This window comes from Hibiscus syriacus, unplaced genomic scaffold (genome assembly GCF_006381635.1).
Source record: "Hibiscus syriacus cultivar Baekdansim isolate YM2019G1 unplaced genomic scaffold, ASM638163v2 tig00111027_pilon, whole genome shotgun sequence".
NCBI classification, from domain to species: domain Eukaryota; kingdom Viridiplantae; phylum Streptophyta; class Magnoliopsida; order Malvales; family Malvaceae; genus Hibiscus; species Hibiscus syriacus.
This window is the reverse complement of record NW_024062960.1, coordinates 773,877-800,626: the sequence shown is the minus strand read 5'-3', so window position 1 is coordinate 800,626 and position 26,750 is coordinate 773,877. Positions and strand designations below refer to the sequence as shown.

The 26,750-nt window shown below is 35.9% G+C and overlaps 3 protein-coding genes and 1 long non-coding RNA gene across 4 annotated transcripts in view; 2 read left to right on the top strand and 2 right to left on the bottom strand.

Annotated features, from left to right (window-relative positions):
* Positions 1 to 5,050: 5,050 nt before the first annotated feature.
* On the top strand, positions 5,051 to 7,265 carry LOC120150982 (zinc transport protein ZntB-like). The gene is given in 7 exon segments (XM_039163548.1): positions 5,051 to 5,833; positions 6,058 to 6,087; positions 6,090 to 6,130; positions 6,399 to 6,501; positions 6,504 to 6,629; positions 6,735 to 7,003; positions 7,194 to 7,265. Coding segments are annotated over 7 exon segments (1,371 nt in total). The 5' UTR covers positions 5,051 to 5,091; the 3' UTR covers positions 7,254 to 7,265.
* A 3,605-nt stretch (positions 7,266 to 10,870) lies between these two features.
* On the top strand, positions 10,871 to 14,075 carry LOC120150789 (heat shock 70 kDa protein, mitochondrial-like). Its single transcript, XM_039163413.1, has 6 exons — positions 10,871 to 11,022; positions 11,423 to 11,484; positions 11,576 to 11,654; positions 11,761 to 12,327; positions 12,408 to 13,028; positions 13,245 to 14,075. Exons 1-6 carry the CDS (start codon positions 10,948 to 10,950, stop codon positions 13,878 to 13,880), a joined length of 2,040 nt encoding a protein of 679 aa, XP_039019344.1. The 5' UTR covers positions 10,871 to 10,947; the 3' UTR covers positions 13,881 to 14,075.
* Positions 13,820 to 26,750, bottom strand: part of LOC120150791 — a 25,522-nt gene continuing 12,591 nt past the window's right edge. Inside the window, exons 2-5 of the long non-coding RNA XR_005518558.1 lie at positions 24,399 to 24,403; positions 24,229 to 24,235; positions 22,348 to 22,349; positions 13,820 to 13,912 (exon numbers count right to left, since the gene is read on the bottom strand). This is a non-coding gene — a long non-coding RNA (uncharacterized LOC120150791). The remainder of the gene's footprint in view (positions 13,913 to 22,347; positions 22,350 to 24,228; positions 24,236 to 24,398; positions 24,404 to 26,750) is intronic.
* Positions 22,349 to 23,839, bottom strand: LOC120150790 (leucine-rich repeat extensin-like protein 2). Its single transcript, XM_039163414.1, has 3 exons — positions 23,323 to 23,839; positions 23,052 to 23,277; positions 22,349 to 23,015 (listed from the first exon to the last, which is right to left on the bottom strand). Exons 1-3 carry the CDS (start codon positions 23,792 to 23,794, stop codon positions 22,454 to 22,456), a joined length of 1,260 nt encoding a protein of 419 aa, XP_039019345.1. The 5' UTR covers positions 23,795 to 23,839; the 3' UTR covers positions 22,349 to 22,453.

Here is a 26,750-nt window from a genome sequence, read left to right as displayed (position 1 = left end):
GAAAATCCTTAGTGTGGATAGCTAAGGTAGTGGACGTAGACTTTGGTTGATAAAGTCGAACCACTCTAAATCGCTGTGCAATTTCTTTCAATTTTCTGCAAAAGCTTCCACCAAAATTTTTATTGCCAATTCACCCCTCTTGGCCGATTCCGTCAATCGATTAACTCAACAATAATCAAATACATAGTGGAATTAGCAATCGGTCGCATGACTCTGCTAAAGAGACGGAAAACCCTTTTTGAACTATTATATCATAAATCACTTTCTTATGACCATTTTAGAGTTTTTGGATGCTTATTTTTTGCAACAAATCTCAATCCTAGTGATAAGTTTGACGCTCGTGCCTTTGCTTCTGTTTTTTTGGGATATTCTCCAACTCAAAAGGGTTATTTGTAGTTTAATCTTAATTCAAAAAAAAATTATTCATTAGTGGAGATGTTAAGTTTCATGAAGATCAGTTTCCTTTTCATCAATCTTCTTCCTTTTATGATTTTGTTTCTGTTTTTTCCCATCAACTCCTTTTGTTCCTGATGGTGATTTTTTGGTGTTAAACTCTCCAAGTTCTCAAACCTCTGTTTCTCATCATAATGTTCCCACTGAACTGGTTTCTGTTGATGTTGAACATAATTCTCAAGTTCCAGTCCAGTCTTCTGCTTCAATAAGTGCACATGCCTCTTCCAGGAAGTCTTCTAGAGTATCTAAGCCTCCTTCTTGGTTAAATAATTTTGTATGTTCTTGTCAATCTTCTTCACCAGCTTTCAGTTCTCTTTCTTATTCTCATTTACCCATTAATACTCAAGTGTTTTTGTCTTCCATTTCTAAAATTTTTAAGCCTCAATCTTATTTTGAGGTTGTTCAAGATCCACTTTGGGTTCAAGCAATGAAAGAGGAAATTCATGCATTAGAATCTAATAGAACTTGGTCCCTTGTTCTATTACCACCAGGAAAAGTTCCTATTGGATGTAAGTGGGTTTGCAGAGTAAAGTACAAAGCATCAGGTGAGGTTGAGAGATATAAAGCTCGCTTGGTTGCTAAAGGTTATAATCAACATGAGGGAATTGATTTTGTTGATACATTCTCTCATATGGTCAAAATGGTTACCATTCGAACCATTTTAGCTCTTGCATCTGCCTTCAATTGGCCATTGTTGCAAATGGATGTCTTCAATGCTTTTTTGCTAGGAGATCTTTCTGAGGAAGTTTATATGCAGCTACCTAAAGGTTTTTGCAGTCAGGGGGAGTGGATTGTATGTAGACTGCAAAAATCATTGTCTGGCCTTAAGCAAACTTCCAAGCAATGGAATCTAAAACTTACAGAAGCCTTGGTTTCAACTGGCTATGTTCAGAGCAAGTATGACTACTCTTTGTTCATCAAGAGGCAACAAGGTAAAATGGCTTTGTTATTAGTTTATGTTGATGATTTGGTAATAACAGGTGATAGTAGTGAATTGATTACTGAGTTAAAGCAAATGTTGAATAGCCAATTTAAGATGAAGGATTTGGGTGAACTTAAAGTATTTCTTGGGAATTGAAGTATTGAGGTCAAAGGAAGGTATACTTTTGAATAAAATAAAGTATGCACTTCATTTAAGGTGAACTTAAGTATTTCTTGGGAATTGAAGTATTGAGGTCAAAGGAATGTATATTTTTTGAATCAAAGGAAGTATGCACTTCAGTTAATCAAAGATACTAGTTTGGAGGAATCCAAATCTGTTGCTACTGCATTGGAACAGAATTTGAAATTGACTTCTTTGGATTATGATAAAGTTGTGCAACATAACAATGAAGATGAATATGATCTAGTTGAAAGGTCAGTTTACAAAAGACTCATTGGGAGATTGATCTATTTGACATATACAAGGCCTTACATTACATATGCATTGAATTTTCTCAGTCAATTCATGCAACAATCTAAGAGGTCTCATATGGAGGCAACCTTAAGAATATTCAAGTATGTTAAGAAGGAACCATGACATGGAGTCGTGTTAAAATCTTCTTCAGACTGTCAAATTTCAGTTTATTGTGATTCAAATTAGGGGGTCATGTCCAATGACAAGAAAATCTATGACAGGGTTTTGCATTAAGATTGGTGACTCACTGGTTTCATGGAAATCAAAGAAACAAAATGTTATAGCAAGATCTTTGGTAGAAGCAGAATATAAAGCTATGGCAGTAGTTACTTCTGAGCTAGTATGGGTACAAGGTTTGCAGAACTTAGCATAAAAGGCTTGAAACCAGTAAAGCTTTATTGTGACAACAGGGTTGCATTTAAAAAGCTGCCAATCCTGTGTATCATGAAAGGACAAAACATATTGAAATTGATTGTCATTTTGTAAGAGAAAAAATATAGGAAGGGATGATTCAAACAGAACATGTTTCAACACATGAGCAGCTTGCAGATATCATGGCAAGAGTTTTGGGAAGCCAGCAACATAGTTATTTGCTATCCAAGTTAGGAGTTGAAAATGTTTTTTAACATCCAACTTGAGGGGGAGTGTTAAGTTTGCAGTTAGTTTTCTATTACTAATTGGTTAGAAGCAGTTTTGAGTTAGTTAGGTTGTTAGACTAGATACTTGTATATATATTTGAACAAATTATAAGTTTATGTAATGTGGTGGATATGAAAAGTAATTTTTTATTTTCTAGTTTTATATTTTAACATAAACAACAGGGAGAAATGAGCAGATCGTCGACTGTAGGGCTGACAATGGATCGGAGATAGGTCGGGTGGAGCTTCATCCGCCCCATCACCCGCGGTCCAAATCTCCATCCACACCATCCATCACCCACCAAAAATTTCATCCATATCCGCTCCATCCATAATCCGCGGGTGGAGCGGATGAAAAATGGATGATACTATGAACAAAACCTATTTTTACATCCTAAGCTCAAATTCTTCTAACATTCATAGAAACCAAACATAGATACTCAAACATTCATAGAAACCAAAACATGAACAATAAATTTTCATCAAATTCAAACAAAAATAAAATTGAACACAATTTATATAGTCTTATGCACTATGTTTGTGATACATTTTTCAAGTGAATAGATGCATCATGTATAGTCTTGTACACCAAATATAATCTTCATCAACAAACTATCACGTCTCAAAAGTCCTCTCCATCCTAGTATAAATAGGGATAAACCAATATTAAAAAAATTAGACATATTTTTAATGGGATAAAAGTCATAATTAAGTTAATAAGAATATTTACCGAGTTAGCATCTGCATCAAGCACTACACTTGATGAACTTCCCTCATCTTCCACATCAAAATCCTCCAAGATAGTAGCACATGCATGTGCATTCTCAATAGAAGCTTCTGAAATCATATATCAAACAAGACATCCGAAAATTTAAAATTAGAATATTAAAATTCCTATGTATGATTCTAAATAATCACATTAACAGACTATTCTACATAATAAAGTAAAGGTCATGTATAATAAAGTAAATTATATTTACCTGCCATGTATAATATATATATATATATATGGATGGATGGATGGATATATTAATAGGTGGATGGATGCTGCGGGTGATGGATCGGGTGATGGGTCAAAAAATATTCATCCATATCCGACCCGACCTATCACCCGATCCATCCATCACTCGCCAATCATGCGTTTCATAGCGGGTTTTCATCCATTTATTCGGGGCGGGTGGATAATCCACTCACCCATGGATAATTGCCAGCCCTAGTCGACTAGTTATAAGCAAGCGGGAATTAGCAGCAGTCATGCTCGTCATTTGGCTGTGTTCTACTTTAACTTCAATTTTTTTTTCGGGACGTCGAATTTCAAGTTTAATTAGTAGTCTAGATGAATATGATTATAAAGGATGAATTAAAAAATTAGGGTTCAATGCTCATTGAAGACAAGTAGACAACGGCCGGCAATTATATAAAATTAACCACGATGATAATGAATAACAATCAATAATGTAAACTTTGACTGAATCTAGAAACAAAATCATATTTTATGTAAATTTTAAGGTCAAATCGATATAATGCCTAAATTCACGAGTCAAGTTAAAGTTTAACAATTTTATTAACGTAACATGTCAAAAAAGCAACGAGAGTGAACGATTTGGTGATCAAAATGAGATGAATCAAAAATAAAAATGACCAAAACATTTTTTTAATTAATGACCAAATACAGACAAAAAAAACATAAAAGACCTAGTTCTATTTACCTTTTTAAATTAATTTATTCGTCAAGTGTTAAAAGACTGATGATCAGATTAACATCATTTAACTAATTAAATAATCAATAATTAGATTAATTTATAACTAAATAACCATTCATATAATTAACTTTAAATTATATAAAATTTTCATATTTTCTTTTTTATTCATTCTGATAATTTAAACAAAAATTAATTTTATACTAAATTTTGATCATAAAACCAACAAATATTCTTTTATCAAATATTAAATATGATCACATTTCAAAAAGCTCAAAATTTAACTAAACTATACAACTTATATCAATAGATTCAAATATTGGATGACATGGACATCATCACTTTAACACTACATTTGCCAACGTTGACAATGATTCGTCTCCAGAAGCTGTACTTTTCAACCCAAAAACCAAACAATTCAGAACAAAAATGTCTAACAAAATCATTTTGCGTTCTAACAAATCAATCTTCTGGTTCTTCTTCTGGTAAACCAAAAAAACAAATGAACTGCTCACCTAAATCTAAACCCTAAATCATCAGAGATAAAATTAAAAACAATAATAATAATATACTAATCATGACTGAACCAGAAACGTGATCACTACTGGTAAACTTTTTTCCTAATTGTTTATTATTTTTTGTTGATTTAATTATTATAAACATGAAGTTTCTTAGAAATCATTACCAAGACAACACCATGTGTTCTTTATTTCCCATAATCAAATAATCTAATCTTGTTTTCTGCTGACCTTTTCCTTCTTTCTAACATATATTCTTAGTTCGAACGGACAATTGAATCTTTCTTATCTGGGTAGTTTTCAACTGGGTTTGCTAATTCTGATCTGGGTTTTTCTTGCTTAGGCCAAAAGATTATCTTTTTCAAAATTCAAAAGGGTTTAAAGTTATGGATTTAGCTAAGATTCAACCTGCTGGAGATGGGGAAATGGAAGAAACAGATTCCAGTATCCCAATCCTTGAAAACAATATTCAGAGAACACATTTTCCAGGCATGGTGAGAAAAAAATCATACGTATTTGATGGTTCTGGGAATTATTGCAACAAGGAATGGGATCTAGCTCAAGGTAGTGGGAAGCAGTTCTGTTGGTACCATGTTGTGCTTCCAAAAGGGAAACAGAAGCTCTCACAATCTGCACAGTACCTTATCGAAGTTCTTTGTCCGCCATTAAAGCTTCAAGACATTCTTTCACTCGTTAGCAATGGACCCTTTTGCGGACATGTCGATGGAGCACTCGTCTTTCGGGTTAATTCTCCTGGTCCTCCTTCCAGTAACTTTACATTTAGGCTGGCTGCAAGGGTTACCGAGAATTCGGTGATTACAGTGTCATTGGGACGTGTTCCGAGGCTTGGTTTCTCGCCGATCGGTCGATCTCTTTTGTCCGAGATTCCTAGTGTTGAAAGTCCTAATTGTAGAGAAGATAGGCTGCCAGGGGGTGGGATTGTTATTAGGGAACATGTTCTTGAGTTCTTATTGACAATGAATCACTCTGAAGAGGCTGATAATCCGGTTCCAAAATCGGTCTCGAACCTTGTCGTTCATATCGTCGACATGCACGTCGATCTCCTTCAGGATGTTGTTACGAAGCTCGAGATGGATTTGGATTCAGTTGAGCTCGAATTGGACCGAGGTAAGTTCAATCCCTATGATCAGCAATAAACATTGCATGATTCCTTGTATGTTTGAACTTGGTTTATAGCTTTCTATGCAATGGATTGAAACAGTTTCTGAGTTCCATATTCAAAGTTCATATGTGCATAACTGGTTTAAAGGACTTTCCTCCACATAGAATCAGCTTCCAAACATCTAATCAATTTGAACTGCAAATCGAATAATTGTTCTGCTTAATCTCAGGTGGATTTGCTTTAAGAAAAGAAATGCTCGATGATTCCCGAAAATGCATCTCAATCTGCAGCGTCTCCTGCAGGTAATTTTGCCTTTTCCCCTAGTACATTGCCTTGGAGGAACTATTTTAACAACTCCAAACCCCTGTCAAGGGACAGAGACGCAGTTAAAAGGCCGGAAGACGCTGTTTAACCATTCCGAGTTGATGTATGGATGATGTCTCCATGTTAACCTACATGTTAATAGTTTGAGTTTGCTTTAGGTTTGCCATAGTTTGTGCCTGCACTCGTATGAATAACAACATGTGAATTAAACTGGCTTTGCTTGTATGCATTCTCCGAAAAATGCAGGCAATTGCACATGGGGAGCAAGTATTTCCTCGAGTGAAGGAAAAATGTTTTTCGAAATATTGGTTTGCAAGTGAAGACATTAGGTTGAAAGAGAATGTCGGTTTCTAGCAAACCGTGTTACCGCGATTCAGGCCAGTTTAGATAGCTGGCAGTCGGAGCAAATCAACAGAAAACTCTATAACCTATATTTCCTTTCTGTTATATTCCTTCCTCTGTCTGTTATCACCGGAGGTAATTCTTGTCTCTACTAATCCCTTAGGAGCCGGAATTGGATTTATCGATAGATAGTATGTGCCTGCATTGAATTCTTTGCCTTGTTTTTGTTGAATATTGCAGTGTTTGGAATGAATGTGGGGGGAGTTCCATGGACAGTTCAAAAGGACCCTGCATTGAAATACGGCTTCCGCAATGTAATGTTTCTATGTTTAGCAACGTTGATACTAGTGCTGCTATGCTTCATTTTCCCCGCTCTCTATTCTAGATTGATCACCTGGCATCGGAGGCGGTCATTGCGACGAAGTTGGTCGCATAACGGAGATTGGTCCTCAAGAGAAGCAGTGCAAACGGCGGTAGTTACATCAGGATTTGACAGAGTTGATGAAAGTCGATAACATCGGATTATAGTTCGACTATTTGCTTCCCGCAATCACGTATGCGGAGTATTGTATCAGATGAACGTACGGATTTTTCGAGAGCATCATCTCAGCGGGCTAAGAATAGGAAATTTTTGTTCCTTGCTCTTCTTATTTAGGCTAACAACAGGTGAGTCTTTTCTTTGGCATGTTCAGTTGTATGTTGTATCATTCTTTGTTTATGTTTTCATTGTACAGGTTTGTAATATTAAAGTTTGACTAAAACACGCACTTCGATTTTTAGATCGATGGAGTCGAAATTGAATTATAAATCTTTATGGATTTAAAATGCAATTTTATAACTTTTAGGATTAAATCATACTTTTATTATTTTTGAGGGGTTAAAATATAATTTTACAATGCTTAAAGGTTCTTCAGTGTAATTTTATCATTTTAGGAAGACTACAAGTAAAATATAGGATAAAGTACACAAATGGTCCTCCGACTTTACTCTATTTTTAAAAAAAGTTTTACGACTATTTAAAATTATAAAATTGTCTCTCGACTATAAGGTGTTGTTTTGTAGATTCCCCCAACTATTAAAAGTTACAAAATAATTATCAAACTATTCTTATGTTCTAAACTCATCATTTCATGTTAAAAAGTTGATGACCGTTTGAAATTGACGTTAATATATTAATTGAGATATGATAAAATTATATTTTGATGATTTATATTAGCACTATATTTGCTTTCATGCACTAGCATGACAAAATGTATACAGATGGTCGATCCACAAAATACATCTCAAATGGTTTTTAGATAAGATTTTATCATATCATAATTAATAGGTTAACATCTAGCTCAGATGATCGTCAATTTTTTAATGAAAATTGACGAGTTTGGAACATATGAATAGTCGGGTGATCATTTTGTAACTTTAAATAATCAAAGAACTCAATAATGCAATCTCTTATAGTTGAAAAATCATTTTATAACTTTCAACAGTAAGTGAACTCAATAAAATAATATTTTATAATCTAGAGATCATTTGTATAATTTACCCAAAAATATATTCTGTATAACGCTACTAAGCACAATGTAATTTTAGTATTGTTGTTTTTAAAAGGTGTGTAGCACAATGTAATTTTAGTATTGTTGTTTTTAAAAGGTGTCAGCAAGAAAATGTTTTTTTTAAAGTTTGATTTTGAGATTTAAATTTTGAATATTGATGAAATTAATAATATATTTTAGGGTAAATTATGTGAATAGTTTCCTTTATTTTTTTGTATGATCAATTTTAGTAACTAATCTAAAAATTAAAGGTAAATAGTCTCTGACATCATCGACCTGTTCAATTTAAATTCCTAATATTATCGGTTCGTATAAATCATTCTACCTTTAACTTCTATTAATCCCTTAACGAAAGTTTGAAATGGTAATTAAAAAGAAATTCAAAACTCATGTGTTGCCGTCTTCTTCTTCTAGATAAGTGATGTATAAGTCTTTCTACCGTTAACTCTTTAACAAAAACATGAAGTGGCAATTAAAAAATAAAAATAAAAAACCCACGAGTCTTTCTTCTTCTTCTAAAGAGGTGGTGATAATTAGCTAAGAACCAATTTTCAAAGGCTGCAAAAGATGATAACCGAACATCATAATACAAATTATGCCCATATTCATGTCTCAAATCAATCTGCAACAACACATGGAACGATTCAGTCATATATGTCTGCATATTTATGCGATCAAAATGCAGCTTCATGAGATCAGAATTATAACTGAATCGATGGAAGCAAAAGCATGGTAAGATAAAGAAATTTATGTTGGTGGTTTGAGTCCATGTCGCTGTTGGTGACCGAGACCAAAGGAGGATACCTGAATCAAAGGACTATGCATTCGACCATGGACCATATGAATCGTCGAAACCAAAATTCACACCCACGTTCGATGGAGGTCGCCATCGCCATGTCCATTGTGTTTATATGGAGAGGACCTCTTTGATCCCCAAGGTTTATCATCATCTTCATAGTAATTAACTTTAAATCAGCAAATATGTATATAATGATTATAGGAAGCTTCAACTAAGCTCACGTAAGACTTATGTTAATGGGTTAATGTACATTAATGACGGAATGACTAAAATCGAATGGATCTATAACGTTAGGACCCTTATCTTGAAATTTTAAATTAATGACTAAAATCGATCAGACAAAAAATAAAAAGAATTATTCACATAGTTTATTCTATATTTTAATAGTAAAAATGGTGATATATTTTTATGATGATTCCTATTCTAGTAAAATTATTCGTAAAAGATATAATATTTAGAAAGTTTAATTTTTTTATGTTAAATGTTTAATTAGATATAAGTTATACAAAATTATAAATATTACATGTTAAATTTTTTAATTATGAATATAAATTTTAAAAGTTCAATAACCAATGCATATCATATATCCATATTCAAACGTAAGAAAAACCAAAAAATATAAGGTTAAATTATGTGTTTAGTATCTAAATTATTATTTTTTTTATCTATTTTAGTACATATACTTTTAACTTTTTCAAAATGATACTTGATGTTTAATTTTGTTTCATTTTAGTAACACATCGTTAAAAACTTAACGGACGAGTTGATGTGACATAGCTCTGGTGGACGGACGGCTAATTTGAACAGCGGACCACAGGATAATGACGAGTCAACCAACATAGTCCAGTTTCAGGCCATCAAACGGTGGACCTTGAAGATCGGAGGATGAAGAAATTGAATAGGCCATCATCGATTTGGGAAGATTGAGACATTTCCTGATGAAACAGAAGTCGAAATCGCGTTTAGGGGGTCGAAAAAGGTACGAGCGAGAAAGTTTGGGCTTCATCAGCCTACGGATGCGATGATCAGTGAGCTCGTCCGTTAAATTATTAACGGTGGGATACTAAATGAAACAATAACTAAATGTTAGGCATGATTATGAAAAAAGAAGAAAATTTAGGTACTAAACGGACCAAAACTAATATTTTAGATACTAAAAAAAACTTAATATTTTAGATACTAAAAAAATGTAGTTTACCCTAAGGGTGCGTTTAGTTCACGGAATATAAGGTTATCAGTGGGAATAAAAGATTACTAGAGAATAAGATTACAGTGAATGTTGTATTTTGTGTTTGGTTGGTTTAGTAGGAATGTAAAATTATAGTGTTTGGTTAAAGGAATAAAAGATTATTGGAATGTATATTTTACCAAATTATCCTTATTATATATGTGTTTTTTAACAAGTTGAATTCTACTATAATATTACTATAATTAATTTATATATTTTCTTTAAAAATTTTAAATTCATAAAATTTATATAATTTTTTTTATAAAATTGAAAATATAAATAAGTTTAATGAAAGGGTAAAATTTTATTTTAACTTCTAAACTTCATATAAAATTATAATTATAGATTTTTTTTGTAAATTTGTTATTTAACCTTCGTAGAATTGTTATTATTCAACGACAGAAGAATGATAATTTTAAAAAAATAATTAAGGATATTTTAGTCCAAAACACCAGTAATCCAATAATATCTAAGGAAATGGGTAATCATATTCTCGATAATATACCTCAAAAAATCTATTGTTGGTAATAAAAAATTACTGAAAATAAAATTAACAGTCAATCCAACGAAATAATAAAGATTCTATTTACCGATAATATCTCATGCCAGGAACCAAACGAATATAGAAAATGACGTAGTCTCATGCTAACCATAAGATCGGGAATTTCGTTGACGTGGCATATCACTAACCTCCTCTAATAGAAATTGAAAAGCGGGCAGTCGTGCACGTTCGTTGTTAATCTAGAACCTTCCATCTCTTACCAATTTTAGAATATACAAAACCCTAAACCCTAGAAACCTCTCCTCTCATTTCAGTACAAGCTTCAGAAAGAACTTCAAATCGATATTCGCCTGCTCTACCTCTAAGTTATAGACATGGCTACTGCAGCTTTGCTTCGTTCATTTCGACGCCGCGATGCCGTATCTGCGCCTCTCTCCGCTTATAGATGCGTAAGTTTCCACTCCTTTTCTGTACGCTTTAAAACCTTTCTAGTTCGGTTTCGGTGATTTGTTAGACTGATCTGTGTTACCTGGTGTTATCCTCTGTTTGGTTGCCTGGACAGTCGAGGAAAAGTGGAATTTATCTAGATTTATCTAGTTTTGCATCTTTTGATCTGAAGGTTACTAAAAGTAGTTACAGACAAAGAATTACTGTTACCCTATTGGTTCTTCATAGCAAATTGGTTTAGACTTTGCCTTAATTACCGTGTTTCCTTGAACTTTGCGTCAGATTTGGCTATCATGTAAAAATGGTTATTGCAGTTTGTTTGTTCAGTACTTGTGTAATATTCCCACCTGAATGAAATGGAATGGAATTGATGATGTTTATGCTTAATTTGTTGTTGTGCAGCTTACTAGCAATGGCAAGAGCTCAGCAGGAATTAATTGGACAAGTTTTTCAAGAGCTTTCAGGTAACCGTGATTTGGACAATTCTTATTGTTGTGTATTTGAAGTAAATCTGTGATTGCTCAATGTAACTTTATTGTTATTCCTTTGAAGCAGTGCAAAACCTGCTGGCAGTGATGTCATTGGTATTGATTTGGGGACAACCAACTCCTGTGTTGCTGTCATGGAGGGAAAGGTAAGAATTAGACTAGTGTGCTGATGTGCTTAATAATTTTGTTATTGGCTTTGGACGGCGAAGTTATTCCGTGCTTATATCTGATTGAGTTTATCATTGTATTCAGAATCCCAAGGTTATTGAGAACTCGGAAGGTGCACGGACCACACCATCTGTTGTTGCCTTCAACCAAAAGGGAGAGTTACTTGTCGGCACTCCTGCAAAACGTCAGGCTGTGACCAATCCAACTAATACACTATTTGGGACCAAGCGTCTGATTGGTAGACGATATGATGATCCCCAGACAACAAAAGAAATGGGAATGGTTCCTTTCAAGATTGTCAGGGCTCCTAATGGAGATGCCTGGGTCGAAGCGAACGGGCAGCAATATTCTCCTAGCCAAATCGGTGCATTTATTTTGACCAAGATGAAGGAAACTGCCGAGGCCTACCTGGGAAAGAGTGTTTCTAATGCTGTTATCACTGTTCCAGCTTATTTCAATGATGCTCAGAGACAAGCAACTAAGGATGCTGGTAGAATTGCAGGCCTTGATGTTCAGAGAATAATCAATGAGCCCACCGCAGCTGCCCTTTCATATGGAATGAACAACAAGGAGGGTCTCATTGCAGTCTTCGATCTTGGTGGTGGAACATTTGATATTTCAATTTTGGAGATCTCTAATGGTGTCTTTGAGGTGCGCATCTTTTTTCTGTTCTAAGAGGGTTTGTTTTAGGCATTATTAGGCTAATTATATTAATTAAATCTTTTATGCAGGTCAAAGCAACAAATGGTGATACTTTCTTGGGAGGAGAAGACTTTGACAATGCCTTGCTGGAATTCTTGGTGAGCGAATTCAAGAAAACTGAGGGAATTGATCTTTCAAAGGATAGACTTGCACTCCAGAGGCTTCGGGAAGCTGCTGAGAAGGCTAAAATTGAACTCTCATCAACATCACAAACTGAAATTAATCTGCCATTTATAACAGCGGATGCATCTGGAGCAAAACACTTGAATATCACATTGACCAGATCAAAGTTTGAGTCTTTGGTAAATCACCTGATTGAGAGGACCAAGGCTCCGTGTAAGAATTGTTTGAAGGATGCTAGCATTTCTACAAAGGATATCGATGAGGTTCTTCTTGTTGGAGGGATGACTCGTGTACCTAAAGTACAAGAAGTAGTGTCGGGCATCTTTGGGAAGAGTCCAAGCAAAGGTGTCAATCCTGATGAGGCAGTTGCTATGGGAGCAGCAATTCAGGGTGGTATACTTCGAGGTGATGTTAAAGAGTTGCTTCTGCTTGATGTCACTCCTTTGTCGCTTGGTATCGAGACACTTGGTGGTATATTCACAAGGCTAATCAACCGGAACACAACCATTCCAACAAAGAAAAGTCAGGTATGTCTTCGGTGCAAATGCTTGCATTTTTCTTCAAGTGGCATTCCGTATGAAATAAAGTCGGCAGTAGTCCTTGGGACATGATAAGTTGACATTTTTTTTTTGGTTCTGTTTTGTGCGTAACAGAAGTTTAATTGTTTCCAGAATTGTATTGTATAAATATTAATTACTTTTTATTGTTCATGTTCGGTGGGGTTGATCGATTTTCTTTTTCAGGTGTTCTCCACTGCAGCTGATAACCAGACACAAGTAGGCATTAAGGTACTTCAAGGTGAGCGTGAAATGGCCGCTGACAATAAGACGTTGGGTGAGTTTGACTTGGTCGGCATTCCACCTGCTCCTAGAGGCATGCCTCAGATTGAAGTGACTTTTGACATCGATGCCAATGGTATTGTCACTGTTTCTGCCAAGGATAAGGCCACTGGAAAAGAACAGCAGATTACCATCCGTTCATCTGGTGGTCTCTCGGAGGATGAGATCGATAAGATGGTGAAGGAAGCCGAGTTGCATGCCCAGAAGGACCAACAAAGAAAAGCTCTGATTGATATAAAAAACAATGCTGACACCACTATTTATAGTGTGGAGAAGAGCTTGAACGAGTACAGAGACAAGGTTCCTACCGAAATTGCAAAAGCAGTAGAGGATGCTGTCGCGGATTTGAGGAAGGCAATGGAAGGAGAGGATGTGGATGAGATTAAGGCCAACATCGATGCGGCAAACAAAGCAGTGTCAAAGATTGGGGAACACATGTCTGGTGGTTCTTCCGGTGGTGCCCAAGGTGGTTCTTCCGGAGGTGCCCAAGGTGGTGGTGAGCAGGCACAAGAGGCAGAGTACGAAGAAGTGAAAAAGTGAGTAATTAGCCAATGATTCTCGTAGTTGTTTCCCTCATTTCAGAAATGGTATGTCGTTAAAGCAGTTTTGTATCTAAATGAACAAGAATGTATTAAAAGCCTGTTAGGAATTTGAGGGCAGAGATCTTTCAAACACGAGGTTACATAAATTTATCTGAAAAGTGTCCTAAATGAGGAAGGCTCCTTTCGGTTGTTTTAATATTTGCTTTTTGGATACATTCAATCGTATCATCTTTTCTATTATCGATACATTCAATTGTCTTTCATCTTATACTTTTATAGATAATTTTAAATATCTTTTATACATTCAAATGCCCATTTCTCTGCCTTACAATGTGAAGGACATTATCCATCTTTTGTGGTAAGTTCTGCAATCCAATCCCCGACCTTTGCTTCTCATCCATAGTAATTTCCCTCTTGTTTGGATCCTTAACCTTCGGCTTTGGCTACTTCGGTCCCAGAACCGGTGAACCGATCCTTGCTGGTGCCAGCAACTCTGGCCGAGGCGGAGACCGTGGAACCCTTGGGTTTGAAACAAATCCCGAACCACCACCTTTATAGTTGAGTCATCCCTTCCAACGGTACTCTCCCCATCTTTCTTCAATCTTTCTAATGGCTCTTCTTGCTCCTCCGGTTTGAAACTCAGTGGCCGAAACATAGCGTTTTTTTTTGGATAAGCAAATTTTATTATCCAAGGAAAATTACATCAGAAACATCCCAATTAGGGTAAAAGCCTACTTACAACAAAATATTCACTCAATACCCCAATAATTACATAAATTTACATTGACATAATAAGTTCTATTGAAATTTCTATCACTGAGTTTGATTCGAACAAGATCCTTAATGGTCTTTAGGACTTGATCAGGTGATCTTGATTCTCTTCTGAAGATTCTTCTATTCCTTTCATCCCAGATCGTATATATGTAAGCTGTCCAAGAAAGTTTCTGAATGATGTTGAGAAGAGATTTACCTTTCCAGTGTTGAGAAGCCCAACAAATCCTTGAATCCCAAGTGTTGTGCGTGTTGTGCATATTGTTGAGACGCATGATAGAGTTCCACAGAGTAGTAGCAAAAGAACAATCGACGAACAAGTGGTTTCGTGTTTCTGCAGAGTCAAGACAAAGGATACAAGAATCATCTGAAGCAATACCTATTCTAGAGAGTCTGTCTCTAGTAGGAAGACGATCCAAAATAGCCATCCATGAAATAATACTCAATTTTGGGATGTGAAGTGGGAACCATTGTGCCATGGTACCTTAGCTTTATGATCTCTCATTTCCTCCCATAAGTCTATAGTCTTCGAAATTCCAGTGCTAAGGATAGGTAGTACTTCACTTCTAAGATTAATCAGTTTCCTGAAACACCAGCTATATGAAGAGCTATCATTGACATCATTGAAGTTACTACCTTTAAGCACATAGCAATGAATCCATGCAACCCACAAAGAACCTGTTCCTGCGAGAATTTTACGAATGAGATGAACCATGCAGGTTTTATTCCAAGATTTGAGGTCTTTTAAGCCTAGACTACCTTCAGATTTGGGGCAGCATAATTTTTCCCAACCGATTCTTGCTCCAGTAGCAGCTGTATCTGAACCTTTCCAAAGGAATCTGGAGCAGAGTTGGTGCAGTCGTTTAAGAACTTTCTGTGGCAATAAAAACTGTCTAGTCCAATAGTTAATCACAATGTGTATGACAGTTTTAATCAGCTCAAGTCTACCTGCATAACTAAGAAGTTTCCCAGCCCATTGATGAAGCCTATGTTTGATATTATCAAGAAGAGGGAGACAATCTTTTTCGGTTAACTTTCTAGTAACAAGAGGAACACCAAGGTATCTAACAGGTAGATAACCATGTTTGAAACCTGTAGCAGATATGATGTTATCCAGATTTCTAGATGGAATTCCGGCAGAAAACAATTCTGTCTTGCTTATGTTAAGCTTTAATCCAGACAGATCATAGAAGTGATTTAGGACAGTCTTAACACCAACAATAGAATCAAGGTTTCCTTTGCAAAAAATTAAGAGATCATCAACAAATGATAGGTGAGTAATGCCAATTTTTTTGCACTTAGGGTGAAAGCCGAATATTCCTCTTTTGGCAGCAATATTAAGTAAATTTGAGAGAATATTCATTGCAAGAACAAATAAGATTGGTGATAAGGGATCACCTTGTCTTATGCCTCTTTGACCCTTAAAGTAGCCTATCAAACTCCCATTGAAGGAGATGGAATACCTAGCTCCTGTGAAACAAGCTTCGATCCACTTTATAAACGTGAGAGGCAACCCTATAGCATTAAGAACAGAAGAAAGAAAAATCCAGTGAAGGGAATCAAAGGCTTTATGAAGGTCAATTTTAAGGGCACACCTAGGGGAAATGTTTTTTCTACCGTAACCTTTCACTAATTCTTGAGCAAGAAGGGTGTTATCGAGAATCGATCTGCCTTTCACAAAAGCTGTTTGATTTAGAGATATAAGATCAGGCAACAGTAAATTTAATCTTTTGACAAGAATTTTAGTGACAATTTTATAAATCACTGAGCAACAGGAGATAGGTCTATAGTCATTGACTTTATTGGGGTTAGGAATTTTTGGAATCAAAGCAATTATTGTGGAGTTGAAAGCCGGGCTTATGTGAGCCTCTTTAAAGAAGTAATTAATAGCGTTAATGACATCCTCTCCTGTTATAGTCCAAGATTTTTTAAAAAACATAGGGGTGTAACCATCAGGGCCAGGAGCTTTATCATTTCCTTGGCTAAATACTGCCTCTTTAATCTCATCAGTAGTGACAGTTTTGATAAGATCAGAAACAGTCTCACTGGGTAAATTTACTTGGAGCAGGTTTTTTAGGTAGACAGGATTAGTATTATGAACTTTAGGATCAGACGTACCTAATTGTTGTTTGAAGAACCCAGTTATTTCAGAAGTCATATCATCATAAGAATCAAGCCTTTTACCATCATTGTTAACAAGAACTCTGATGGTATCTCTCTTGTTTTTAGAGGCTATGGCAGAATGGAAAAATTTAGTGCATTTATCACCATCTTTAATCCATTGCATTTTAGTTTTCTGTTTGAGGAACATATGCTCATTATCCTCTAAAACCTTCAGCTCCTTTTGAGCTATCAATTCTTTATCAATAGAGATGGAGCCTTTAAGAGTTTCAATCTGAATTTGTTCCAACTCCAACTTCTTTTGATTTACCCTAGCAGAAATATTACTATAATGTTCTTGGTTAAGCTTCTGCAAACAGGGTTTGAGACGTTTGAGTTTAGTAAATAATTTCTGCATAGGGTTGTCGTAAGAAGGATGTTGCCAAGACTGGTGGACAACTTCAAGAAAGTTAGTGTGGGTGGACCAGAAGTTAAAAAATTTAAAAGGTTTGGGTTTATTGATTTGACTCTGTTTGTTGATCCATGCAAGACCATACAGTGATCTGAAGGTCCAGGGGCAGTGAATTCAACAAAAGAATTCTGAAAAGTGGTAGCCCAAGGAGAGTTTATAAGAACTCTATCAAGTTTCCTTGCAAGGAAAGAATCTCTTTGTTTGTTGCTCCAAGTAAAAGTTGGACCAAAAAAAGGGTGGTCTTGTAAGGAAATATCTTGAATAGCATTTTGGAAATCAATCATATCAGAAGAAAGATAGGGGCCTAAGAGATCGGAGTCAGTACTTTCTTTGGAGTCAAGAAAGGTATTGAAATCCCCTCCTAGGATCCAAGGAAGATAGCCAAACTTATGATCAATATCTCTAAGAGTTTGCCAAAGAATTCTACGGGTAATACCACAATTACTGCCGTAGACCGCAGTGATGATAAACGGATAGTTATTAAAAGAGCAATTGACAATGATACTTTGGGCAGAAGAGTGGCAAAAAGAAATATCGATACCTTTCTTCCAAAGGAACCAGATTCTACCATTGGAAGCAAAATCGTAGTTAGTAAAGGCATTCCAGCTCGCAAAAGTAGAGTTTAAGATTTTATTAGTGTTTTCAGCTTTGACACGAGTTTCTAACAGGCATAAGACATCAACATTGTAAAGATTTGCTCTGTTGAGAACTTTTTTCTGTTTTTGAGGATTGTTAAATCCTCTGATATTCCAAAAGCAGATAATCATTGGGGAATGGGGGAGTTTTGGTCCTCTAAGGCTACTTCTGAGGTACTAGTGAACTTAGAAATTTGTTCTTTCTTTTTTAATTTTAGTTCCTTGATCAGTTTTGCAACTCCAGCAGCAGCAGGTCTTTGTTTTTTAACTTGTACCTCATTTAATGAAGGACTCTCATCAACAGTGGAAAGAATATCAAATCTATTTGTTGTGCCTCTCATCACAGTTTTAGAATTAACTTTAATAGGTCGACCTCTACCTCGTTTAGGAAGAGCAGGAGACCCAGTTTCTTTGATAGTTTCCAATTGAGTAGAAAATTCGCAAGGAGGCGGATTTAGTTCATTTTCTTCAACTGCTTGCGAATCAGAAAGATCAACATTAGAAAATAGATTCGGATTGGGAGGAAGAGTTGAGTTTGAATCTTTCCCTGACTCTAGTTTATTAAGATCATTGTTAGCGCTGGAGGAGGAAGGTTCTGTCATTGTATCACCCTTAGGTAACAGGTTCGAATTGGAAGGAAGAATTGGTTTTAAAACTTTCCCCGTCTCTAGTTTATTTAGTTCATTATTAGCACTAGAGGAGGATGGTTTTGACTCTGAGGCAAGTTGTTCTTCTACTGTTTCTGTAGATTTAGGAGCAGGGATTTCATTCTTTTTTCTCCATATTTTCGAAGTTTGGGGAGCAAGAATAGGATTGTTTAAGCAGCCTTTTTCTGAATGGCCAAAGGTTTTGCAGTTAGTACATCTAGGAGGGAACCAAGGAACATCAACGTTGATAGTAGTGGATATTCCATTAGCAAGAACAACCTCTACAGATTCTGGTATTTTCTCCTGTGCACCTACCTCTATACATACCTTAGCAAAATTAAGTCTGGATTTGTTAGCAGTAAACGAGTCCATAGTCAAAGGTATTCCTAAGGCACTAGCTATATAGCTAAGGCCTTCTATAGAGAATAGTTCTAAAGGGACATTAAACAAATGCACCCAAATAGGCAGACGAGTTAAATCAAATTCAAGATTATGCAAATTTGGTTCCCACTTTCGTAGGATTAGAGGTTTATTAAGAACATGCCATGGGCCATTTTCAAGAACCCAGTCCCGAGCATTAACAGAGTTGAAATTGAAAACATACAGGTTGTTGCCAGCGATACTTACCTGAACCCTAACCCCTTGCGAAAGCTGATTCAGAGGTTCTCGATGATACTTTACAGATGGATGAATTTTGGAGCAGCACCTAGTATCTGGCCAACGAGAGAAGAAGACCATTCTGCAGAGCCAGCCTCGAGAACTTCTTGTGGGGGTTGTACAATAGGGATTTTATCCTTTGATTTTGGGGGAAAATACGACAGTTCTTGCCCCGCTTGACATCCGAAAAGCTTTCGCCAATCCATGGAAAAGCCAATTGAGTGAGGAAGACCCGTGGAGGAACTGTGACGGACAGAGGGTCACCGGCGAACGCGACGCGACGGAGAAAACTAGGTATCGTTAGTCCAGCTAACTTGCGCCTAGGCAAAGCGTATCGTGCGCCTTCAGAGAAAATGACCGTTCAAAAAAGTTTCTTTTTCCAGTTTATACTTTACATACGAAACATAGCGTTTTTGAAAGCATCAGCAGCGAAATCCAACGGAGACTTGTAAAAATTCTTCACCATTCTCGACTTAATAGTGCCCAGATCCATTGGGTTCTTTATTACATCGTAGCAATGATGAAGCCACAGCCCAATGGCATCCACTGGAGAATTGAAGATATACCCATATTTATGTTTCATCAATTTATTCAATATTTGGGAACATATTTTCATCAAATGAGCAGCTTCTGCTTTTCCATTCTCTCGATTGTTCAACATCTTCAATTCTTTGCTGAAATTAAGAGGCAGAGGTCGTTTATTACCGGAAATGCCAAGGATTTGGAGCTTGATCTAAGGTGAAAATCATTCGAATTGACTCGATTCTTCAACTCACGAGCCCGCTCCAACTCAACAACTAACTGATTCTTCAGATCAATCAACTCATTCCTCGAATAAGAGCTGATGCTGAAGCTGACAATAGAGCCGGTGTTGAACTCGTTCTGTTTCTTATTAATTGATGAAGCAGAATCAGAAACTGTTTAGCTCTTTTCTATTTTCTCGAAATATTTTGACCCTCAACAGTTAAAATATTTTTATTTTGAAATGTTAATAAGTTGTTACCCAACTACTTTCATTTACAAATAAGTTTTTTTATTTTAAAACAAAATATTGAGACAAAAACACTTAAAAAATAAAAATAAAATCGATTATTTGAACAGGGACAAAGGATTTTCAAGTGCAAATCCAACTTTTTAAGCTTCTTATGCTGTTTTGGAATCTTATTTTCAGTTTGGTCCAAACTGTTAATTTATCAATGGGCAGATGCTTGAGGAATAAAATACAGCAAAGGCGTGGGCCAAATCAGTTCAATATATATAACACTTTATTTCCAGTAGTTTCCTGGAAAAGTGTTTCAAAAAATTGTTCAGATTCCGACAGCTTCTGGACTTTGATTCGTAAACCAATATGCATTGCACACCACTTGAAAAGTTAACAAGTGGCTGTGTTTGCTTCCGAGAAAATTGAAAGAAAACATAATTGTGGTCAAATAAATAAATAAATAAATAAGAAAAGTGAGATATACCTTTTTACCATACACCAACAAAAGGAGACAATTTGGTGGTATAATATAAAGGTCTTATGAACTTGTAAGATATGATATTGTTTATGAAAACAATTTAGTATTCGCTCTTTTTTATTTGAGTAAAGAATAAGGAGAAAGTCTCGAACCCCTATTTAGTTGGAATTGAGGGTATTTATAGTGATTCTTACTTTTTAGCATATAATGTTAGATATAAGGTTATTATAAGTATTCGTAGGTTAAAAGACTAGATAGATATAATAATTAGATCTTGAATTTTATTCTGATAAATCACGCGAGTCTTGTAGAAATTATATCTAAGAATTTGTTTATGCGTTATAGCCTATTGAGAGGTTAAGGACACTATCGTTTTTAGAGACCAGTTAAAATAACGTTAGACTAAAATAAAAAATAAATAAATAGGATACATAACAAAGTCTTAATCCCTTTGTAGAGTTAAAATTAGCTCAACTATTATACAAATAATGTCTAAAATCTTTTTTATGTTAGTGTGTTTTGTTTATCATGTCTAAATATTTATTATTATTTTTAATGATATGTAAATGAAGCAGGTTGCATATTTAAAGTCAGAAACCGAACAAACAAGTGCCACGGCATCTGCAGATAATGTAAGCAAACAGGGACAAGTCCCATGTTATCATACATTTGCATATATAAATAATAATAACAATGGGAATTTTTTATTTGGGATAAAGAAAATGACATTCTTTATTTTTTTGTTTTCTTCCTTACGCTTCAATTGAAAGTAAAAATAAATTTAGTGATTTGTGGGGTCAATGACAACTCTTATTTCTACATGATGACTGCTGTTTGTTTGGTTAGTGAGAAAATGCACAGCACACTGTATTTGGATTTTCTTACTTTCCATAATGTTGCTTGTTCATTATTATATTTATTATATCTTTTCTGAATTTTTTTCATAAATTTAATTTCTACACAAATAAATTTCTAAATAATTTTTTCACAACGAAAAAAAAATCTCTAAACATAAAATCTCAAGAATCTTGTATCTCATAAAAAATCACAACCTTTTAATATAATTTTCAGCAAGCTCACTTAAATTATTAAAATCAAAATCTCATCAGCTAATTATATCTACTGAACCTGATAACTTACAAATTATTATAGATATATTATATTTGATATTAATATAAAGAGTTAATATACATTTTTTTATCAATATCGAGAATTGATTGAAATTCATTCGTATCGATTCTTTCACGGTCTCTTACTTAAAGATAGGAGACCCAAATACTATTTTTAATTACGGTTTTTTTCGTTTAAACTAAAAAACTAATCAAACAAATATATTTAGTCGATTGATCAAATTATTTATTTTTGTTCCTTGTATTTTCTTAAGTAATAAGTTCAACACCTCTTTATTTTTCTTAAAGTCTCTTCTCATCATCCCTTTAAATAAGATTAAAATTCGTAAAAAAAATAAAAAGAACTGACACAACCTAATTTCATCAACAACATAAAAAAATTAAAGTTAACCCATAATTTAAATCATGATAATATCAACACAAACTCATAATTTCATATAGCGTAAAAACATAAAAGAGTTGAGTACCTAAGATTTTGATTTAGACTTCACAAAATATGTAATAGCAATTTAAAACTAATAGATATAATCGCAAATTCTATCATAGTTAAAATTTAATTAAACTGAACCTTGTGAAACTCTGTCTTTGTATACCACTTTACTGTTGTCGACAGTGCCCAGTTTTTCACCCATAACCGCCACGCCGACGCCTTGATACTGAGGTGGCACGACGGCCCCTGGCGCAGTATAGTAAGTTGGCCTATCGTACGCTGCCACTTGTGTATGCTGCATCTGTCACCCCACCGCTCGGCGACCTCACCACCTGCTGCGGTATGGTCGACATAGGTTGGTGTTGCGTAGGCGGCGGAGGTTGTTGTTGTGCTACCATGTTGAAAACAGGTTGATCCCGGTAAACTTCATGTGGCATTCTCTGTATGTTGGTGTAGTAGCCTTGACCGGTTTGTCCGGTTACCGGTCGAACCATTTGTGGTGGTGCAGGTGCCGGTGCTGGTGCGGGAACTGGTGCTGGTGCGTGGTAGAGGGTGGCCGGAGCTGGCCCTGGAACTGGTGCCGGGATCATGTAAACAGGATGATCCGCCGGCGGTGGAGGGCCTGGAGCTGCTGTTATGGTTGTTTGGAAACTCCCGGACGAAATATGTTTATCCGGCCAGAATCCAGCCGTCGCCGGCACGTGCTGTTGTACGGTCATCGGTGGCACTTTTTCAGGTAACTTCTGGGCGTAGTATTCTCCTGTGTAAGGTATAGAAGCAGCGGTGTCTTCAGCTTTCTTCCTATAAATAGCGCGCTGTTCTTGTTCACGAATTTGAAGCCTCTGCAATTCTGGTAGATGATCTTGATCACGAATTTGAAGCCTCTGAAGTTCTTGTATCTGTCTTTGAATTTCACCTGGATTCAAACCATGATCCGTCCCAACGACTTCCGGAACCAGAGGCGGCGGGATCACCGGTTCCACCACATGATCACGGATTTTAACCGGCGGAGGTGGAACCATCCCCTTTTCAAGTCCAAACAAGAAATCGACTTTACTTTGCGGGATCGTAGCGGCTTTTTCACCGGGAGTCGGACCGGAATTCAAAGCATCAACGAACCGTTCGCGGTCCAATTTCGACCCCTCGCTCCCGAAATTCACGGAACCGGTCATTGGAAACACGAAAAGCCGCATCCTCGCCGGTTTAGCCGAGGCTCGATAAAGTCGATCGTATTCGTGCATCATGTGTTCGAGATCATCATCGTTGGTAACAGATATAAGCGAGTCGAGGTCTTCGCCAGGGAGCTGGTACTTGAACGAAACGTCGCCGTCTCCACCGCCGCACAAAGCGGAGAGCTTACCGATCATGGAGGAGAATTTGATGTTCCGATCAACGGACAGGATCTTCGTCTCCCCACCGATGTAAGATAACTGATTATCATGAGGCCGAGGATGGATCTTTCCACCATAGCTGCACATGAACTTAGCCTTGTAACTTTGTTGATGCTGCGATTGATCCTCCCACGGCGGTGGATTATCGAACTCGATCTCTCTGGATCGCGGCGATGAGTCGCCGGAATCTGGATAAGAGTTATAAGGATAATTTTCCATTTCTTTTCTTTTCTTTTTTTTCTTCCTAGTTTTACAGTGGTTTTAGAGGAAATGGAGAGACTAAATTTGTAGTGCCGTTCTTAAGGGATAATTTGAGGGGAGATAAATTAACCGTGGTGATACGGGGATTTTGTGTGCGTTTTAGGGATGGAGTAAGGGACATGTGGCTAAGTACGAGGTGAAGTAGGATGTAAAAGAGGGTGAGTTTAGGGTGAGGGTATGGGGACTAAGAGTTATCGATGGATCACATTAGGGCCGAGCATTTGATCAAGTAGACTTTATTTGATTAAAAAAAGTACAAATTATTTAAGTTGATAATTAATAGTTTATGACTTTAATTTAATTTAAACAATTTTTGAGTCAAGTTAAATTGAGTTGATTGAATTTCTATATAAATTTAATGTTTAATATAAAAATATGTGCTTATATTATACTATTTTTCTCAAATTGGTACCAAAATATTTTTAGTCAATTAAGTCTTTAATATTATAAACATTACTACTTTAGGTGTCTCAGCCATAACGGTTATTAAAAACCTCCATTAAGTGACACATGTCATATTCTGGTAATTTTAAAAAAATATTTAAAATAAAAACTTAGCGACTCGAACTTAACTTGAATTTTTTTAGTCGAGTCAAATTGAGTTGTTCGAATTTCTATACAAATTTAATGTTTAATATAAAAATATGTGCCTAGATGATATTGTTTTTCTCAAAGTGGTACCAATTTTTTTTTGAGTTAATTCAAGTGTTTAATGTTATAAAAGTTACTATTTTGGTTACCTCGCCATAAAGTCGTTAAAAAACTCTGTTAAGTTACTCTGTTAAGTTACCAATGGCGATAAACAGCAACTCAAAGCGTCCATCTCTATCTGTTTTGATATGAGTTACCGACCCAGGATTTTTCAGCTTTAAATTGTGACAATAAGTCGACAGTTGGGCAAACGATGCTTCTGGCGACCCCTCAACAATTCTAAGGCATAACATTTGGCTCTCTAAGCTTGAGAATATGAGATACTAATCTTGAACCGAGCATTCATATCAGTCATAATTTCATGTCCCCGATATACCCTGCCATTCAAAAACATTAACTCAGCCAGAAAACCACCCAACACTTTTTTGTTTGCCTGTCTATGGTGAGGAAAAATTTGGGTTCTTGAACAAGCATGTTTATCAATAAAAGTCCTAACTTGAAACATTTTGCAATCTTTTATCCTCTTTGCAATCATACGCCACGTACAATTTTTGTCAATCATACACCTTGTTTCGAAACGATCTTTGCTTGATTTGTTAACTTTTAGTTGATAGCCATCTTCCACACATTTCGTATACAAAGCTATCTTCAAGTCTTCCTTTGTATCAAAACAATCATCTTTCTTGATACGAATAATTTTTGTGTAACAATCAACTGCTATCTTTACCAACTCTTCTTCCGGTATCTGAAGTAATTCTGGCATATTTCAGTTATACTCCCGTGGTATTTTCTTCGGGGACTTTTCTTTGGGGATTTCTTCTTCTTCTTATTCTTCTTCTTCAGGGTTATATGAATTACAGAATGAATGTTCAACATGTTCATTTACAGTCGTAACTTCCTCCTCATTATCATCAACAACATCTTCCTCGGCAACGGCTGTTTCACCATCAAAATTCGGGTATTGACCAATATCAAAATCATTACACGCAGGGTCTGTTTCTTTTTCTGAAAAATCATCAAAATCCGAGTATTGACCAAGATCAAAGTCCGAGTATTGACCAAGATCAAATTTCGAATACTGACTAGTACTCACAATTTTTTCTGTTGGCTCATCATCGTCTAACTGGTCAATACGAAAACTGGAATTTGGTGCTGAAAGTTGATTGGGATTTGGATTAGGGAAAGGTTGTGGGTTTTGAGATTGTGTTTGGTATTGGAAATGTGGTGAAACAATATTTGCTTGGTGATGAAATTGTGATGGAACCATTAAATTTTGAGCATCATAAACTGGGGTTGAAAAACTTAGTTGATTATTACCCGCTACTGACCCAACTTCACTACTTCTAGGTTCAACAACATACAATGTAACATCATCACTTGAAACACTAAAGTAAGCAATGAATCGTTCAACATCTTCATTGTCAGTTAACAAATAAACTTTACCATTTCTCTGATAAGATAGCCTAAATCCACTTAGGGGATCTAAATTCAATTTATTTGCAATACGTAACATTAGAGTTTCATAAGTTAACTTTTTTCATGACAGTTTTAGTTGAAGATTCATGGGTAAAGGCATATATTGTAAAACACCATGAACATTCTCCCATAACCCTCCAAGACACAAATCTATCCAAACATGATCAACATTAGATGATTTCATTATTGTAAATTAATTTACTAAACAAACGAGCTGCGAAACTAAAACCTGTTGCCAGATGGGGAAGGATGTCGTTGGATATAGGAACGGATGTCGCCGGAAAGAGTGATAGATGGAGATGGAATGAGTTGCGATTTAGGGATTTAGGTTATGAGTTACTGCTGCTGCGTAGTTATATACCCAAAACATTTGTGTTGCGAAACTAAAACCTGTAGCAAATTCAAAAATCGAGTTGCGAATTTGAAATTCAGTATTGCGATAGTCAGAATCGCGTTGCGATAGTCAGAATCGCGTTGCGATAGTCAGAATCTCGTTGCTATAGTCAGAATCTCGTTGCGATAGTCAGATTCGCATTGCGATAGTCAGATTCGCGTTGCGATTTTCGTATTCGCATTGCGATTTACGTATTCGCATTGCGATTTACGTATTTGCTTTGCGAATTAGGAAAATCGCAACGCGAATTTGGAAAATCGCAATGCGATAGTCAGAATCGCGTTGCGAATCTGGAAACTGATTTGTGATACCGGAGATCGCGTTGCGAATTATCGATCGCATTGCGATTTAGTTGGTCATTTTGGAAAATCCAAAAAAAGTTGGTTAAAATCG

Coding starts and splice junctions, on each gene's coding strand:
- LOC120150789 (XM_039163413.1), top strand. CDS start 10,948: ATGGCTACTGCAGCTTTGCTTCGTTCATTTCGACGCCGCGATGCCGTA. Junction 11,485..11,575: donor AGTTTTTCAAGAGCTTTCAG/GTAACCGTGATT, acceptor CCTTTGAAGCAG/TGCAAAACCTGCTGGCAGTG. Junction 11,655..11,760: donor TTGCTGTCATGGAGGGAAAG/GTAAGAATTAGA, acceptor CATTGTATTCAG/AATCCCAAGGTTATTGAGAA.
- LOC120150790 (XM_039163414.1), bottom strand. CDS start 23,794: ATGGAAAATTATCCTTATAACTCTTATCCAGATTCCGGCGACTCATCG. Junction 23,278..23,322: donor GAATTTCGGGAGCGAGGGGT/CGAAATTGGACC, acceptor TGAATTCCGGTC/CGACTCCCGGTGAAAAAGCC. Junction 23,016..23,051: donor CAGAGGCTTCAAATTCGTGA/TCAAGATCATCT, acceptor GAGGCTTCAAAT/TCGTGAACAAGAACAGCGCG.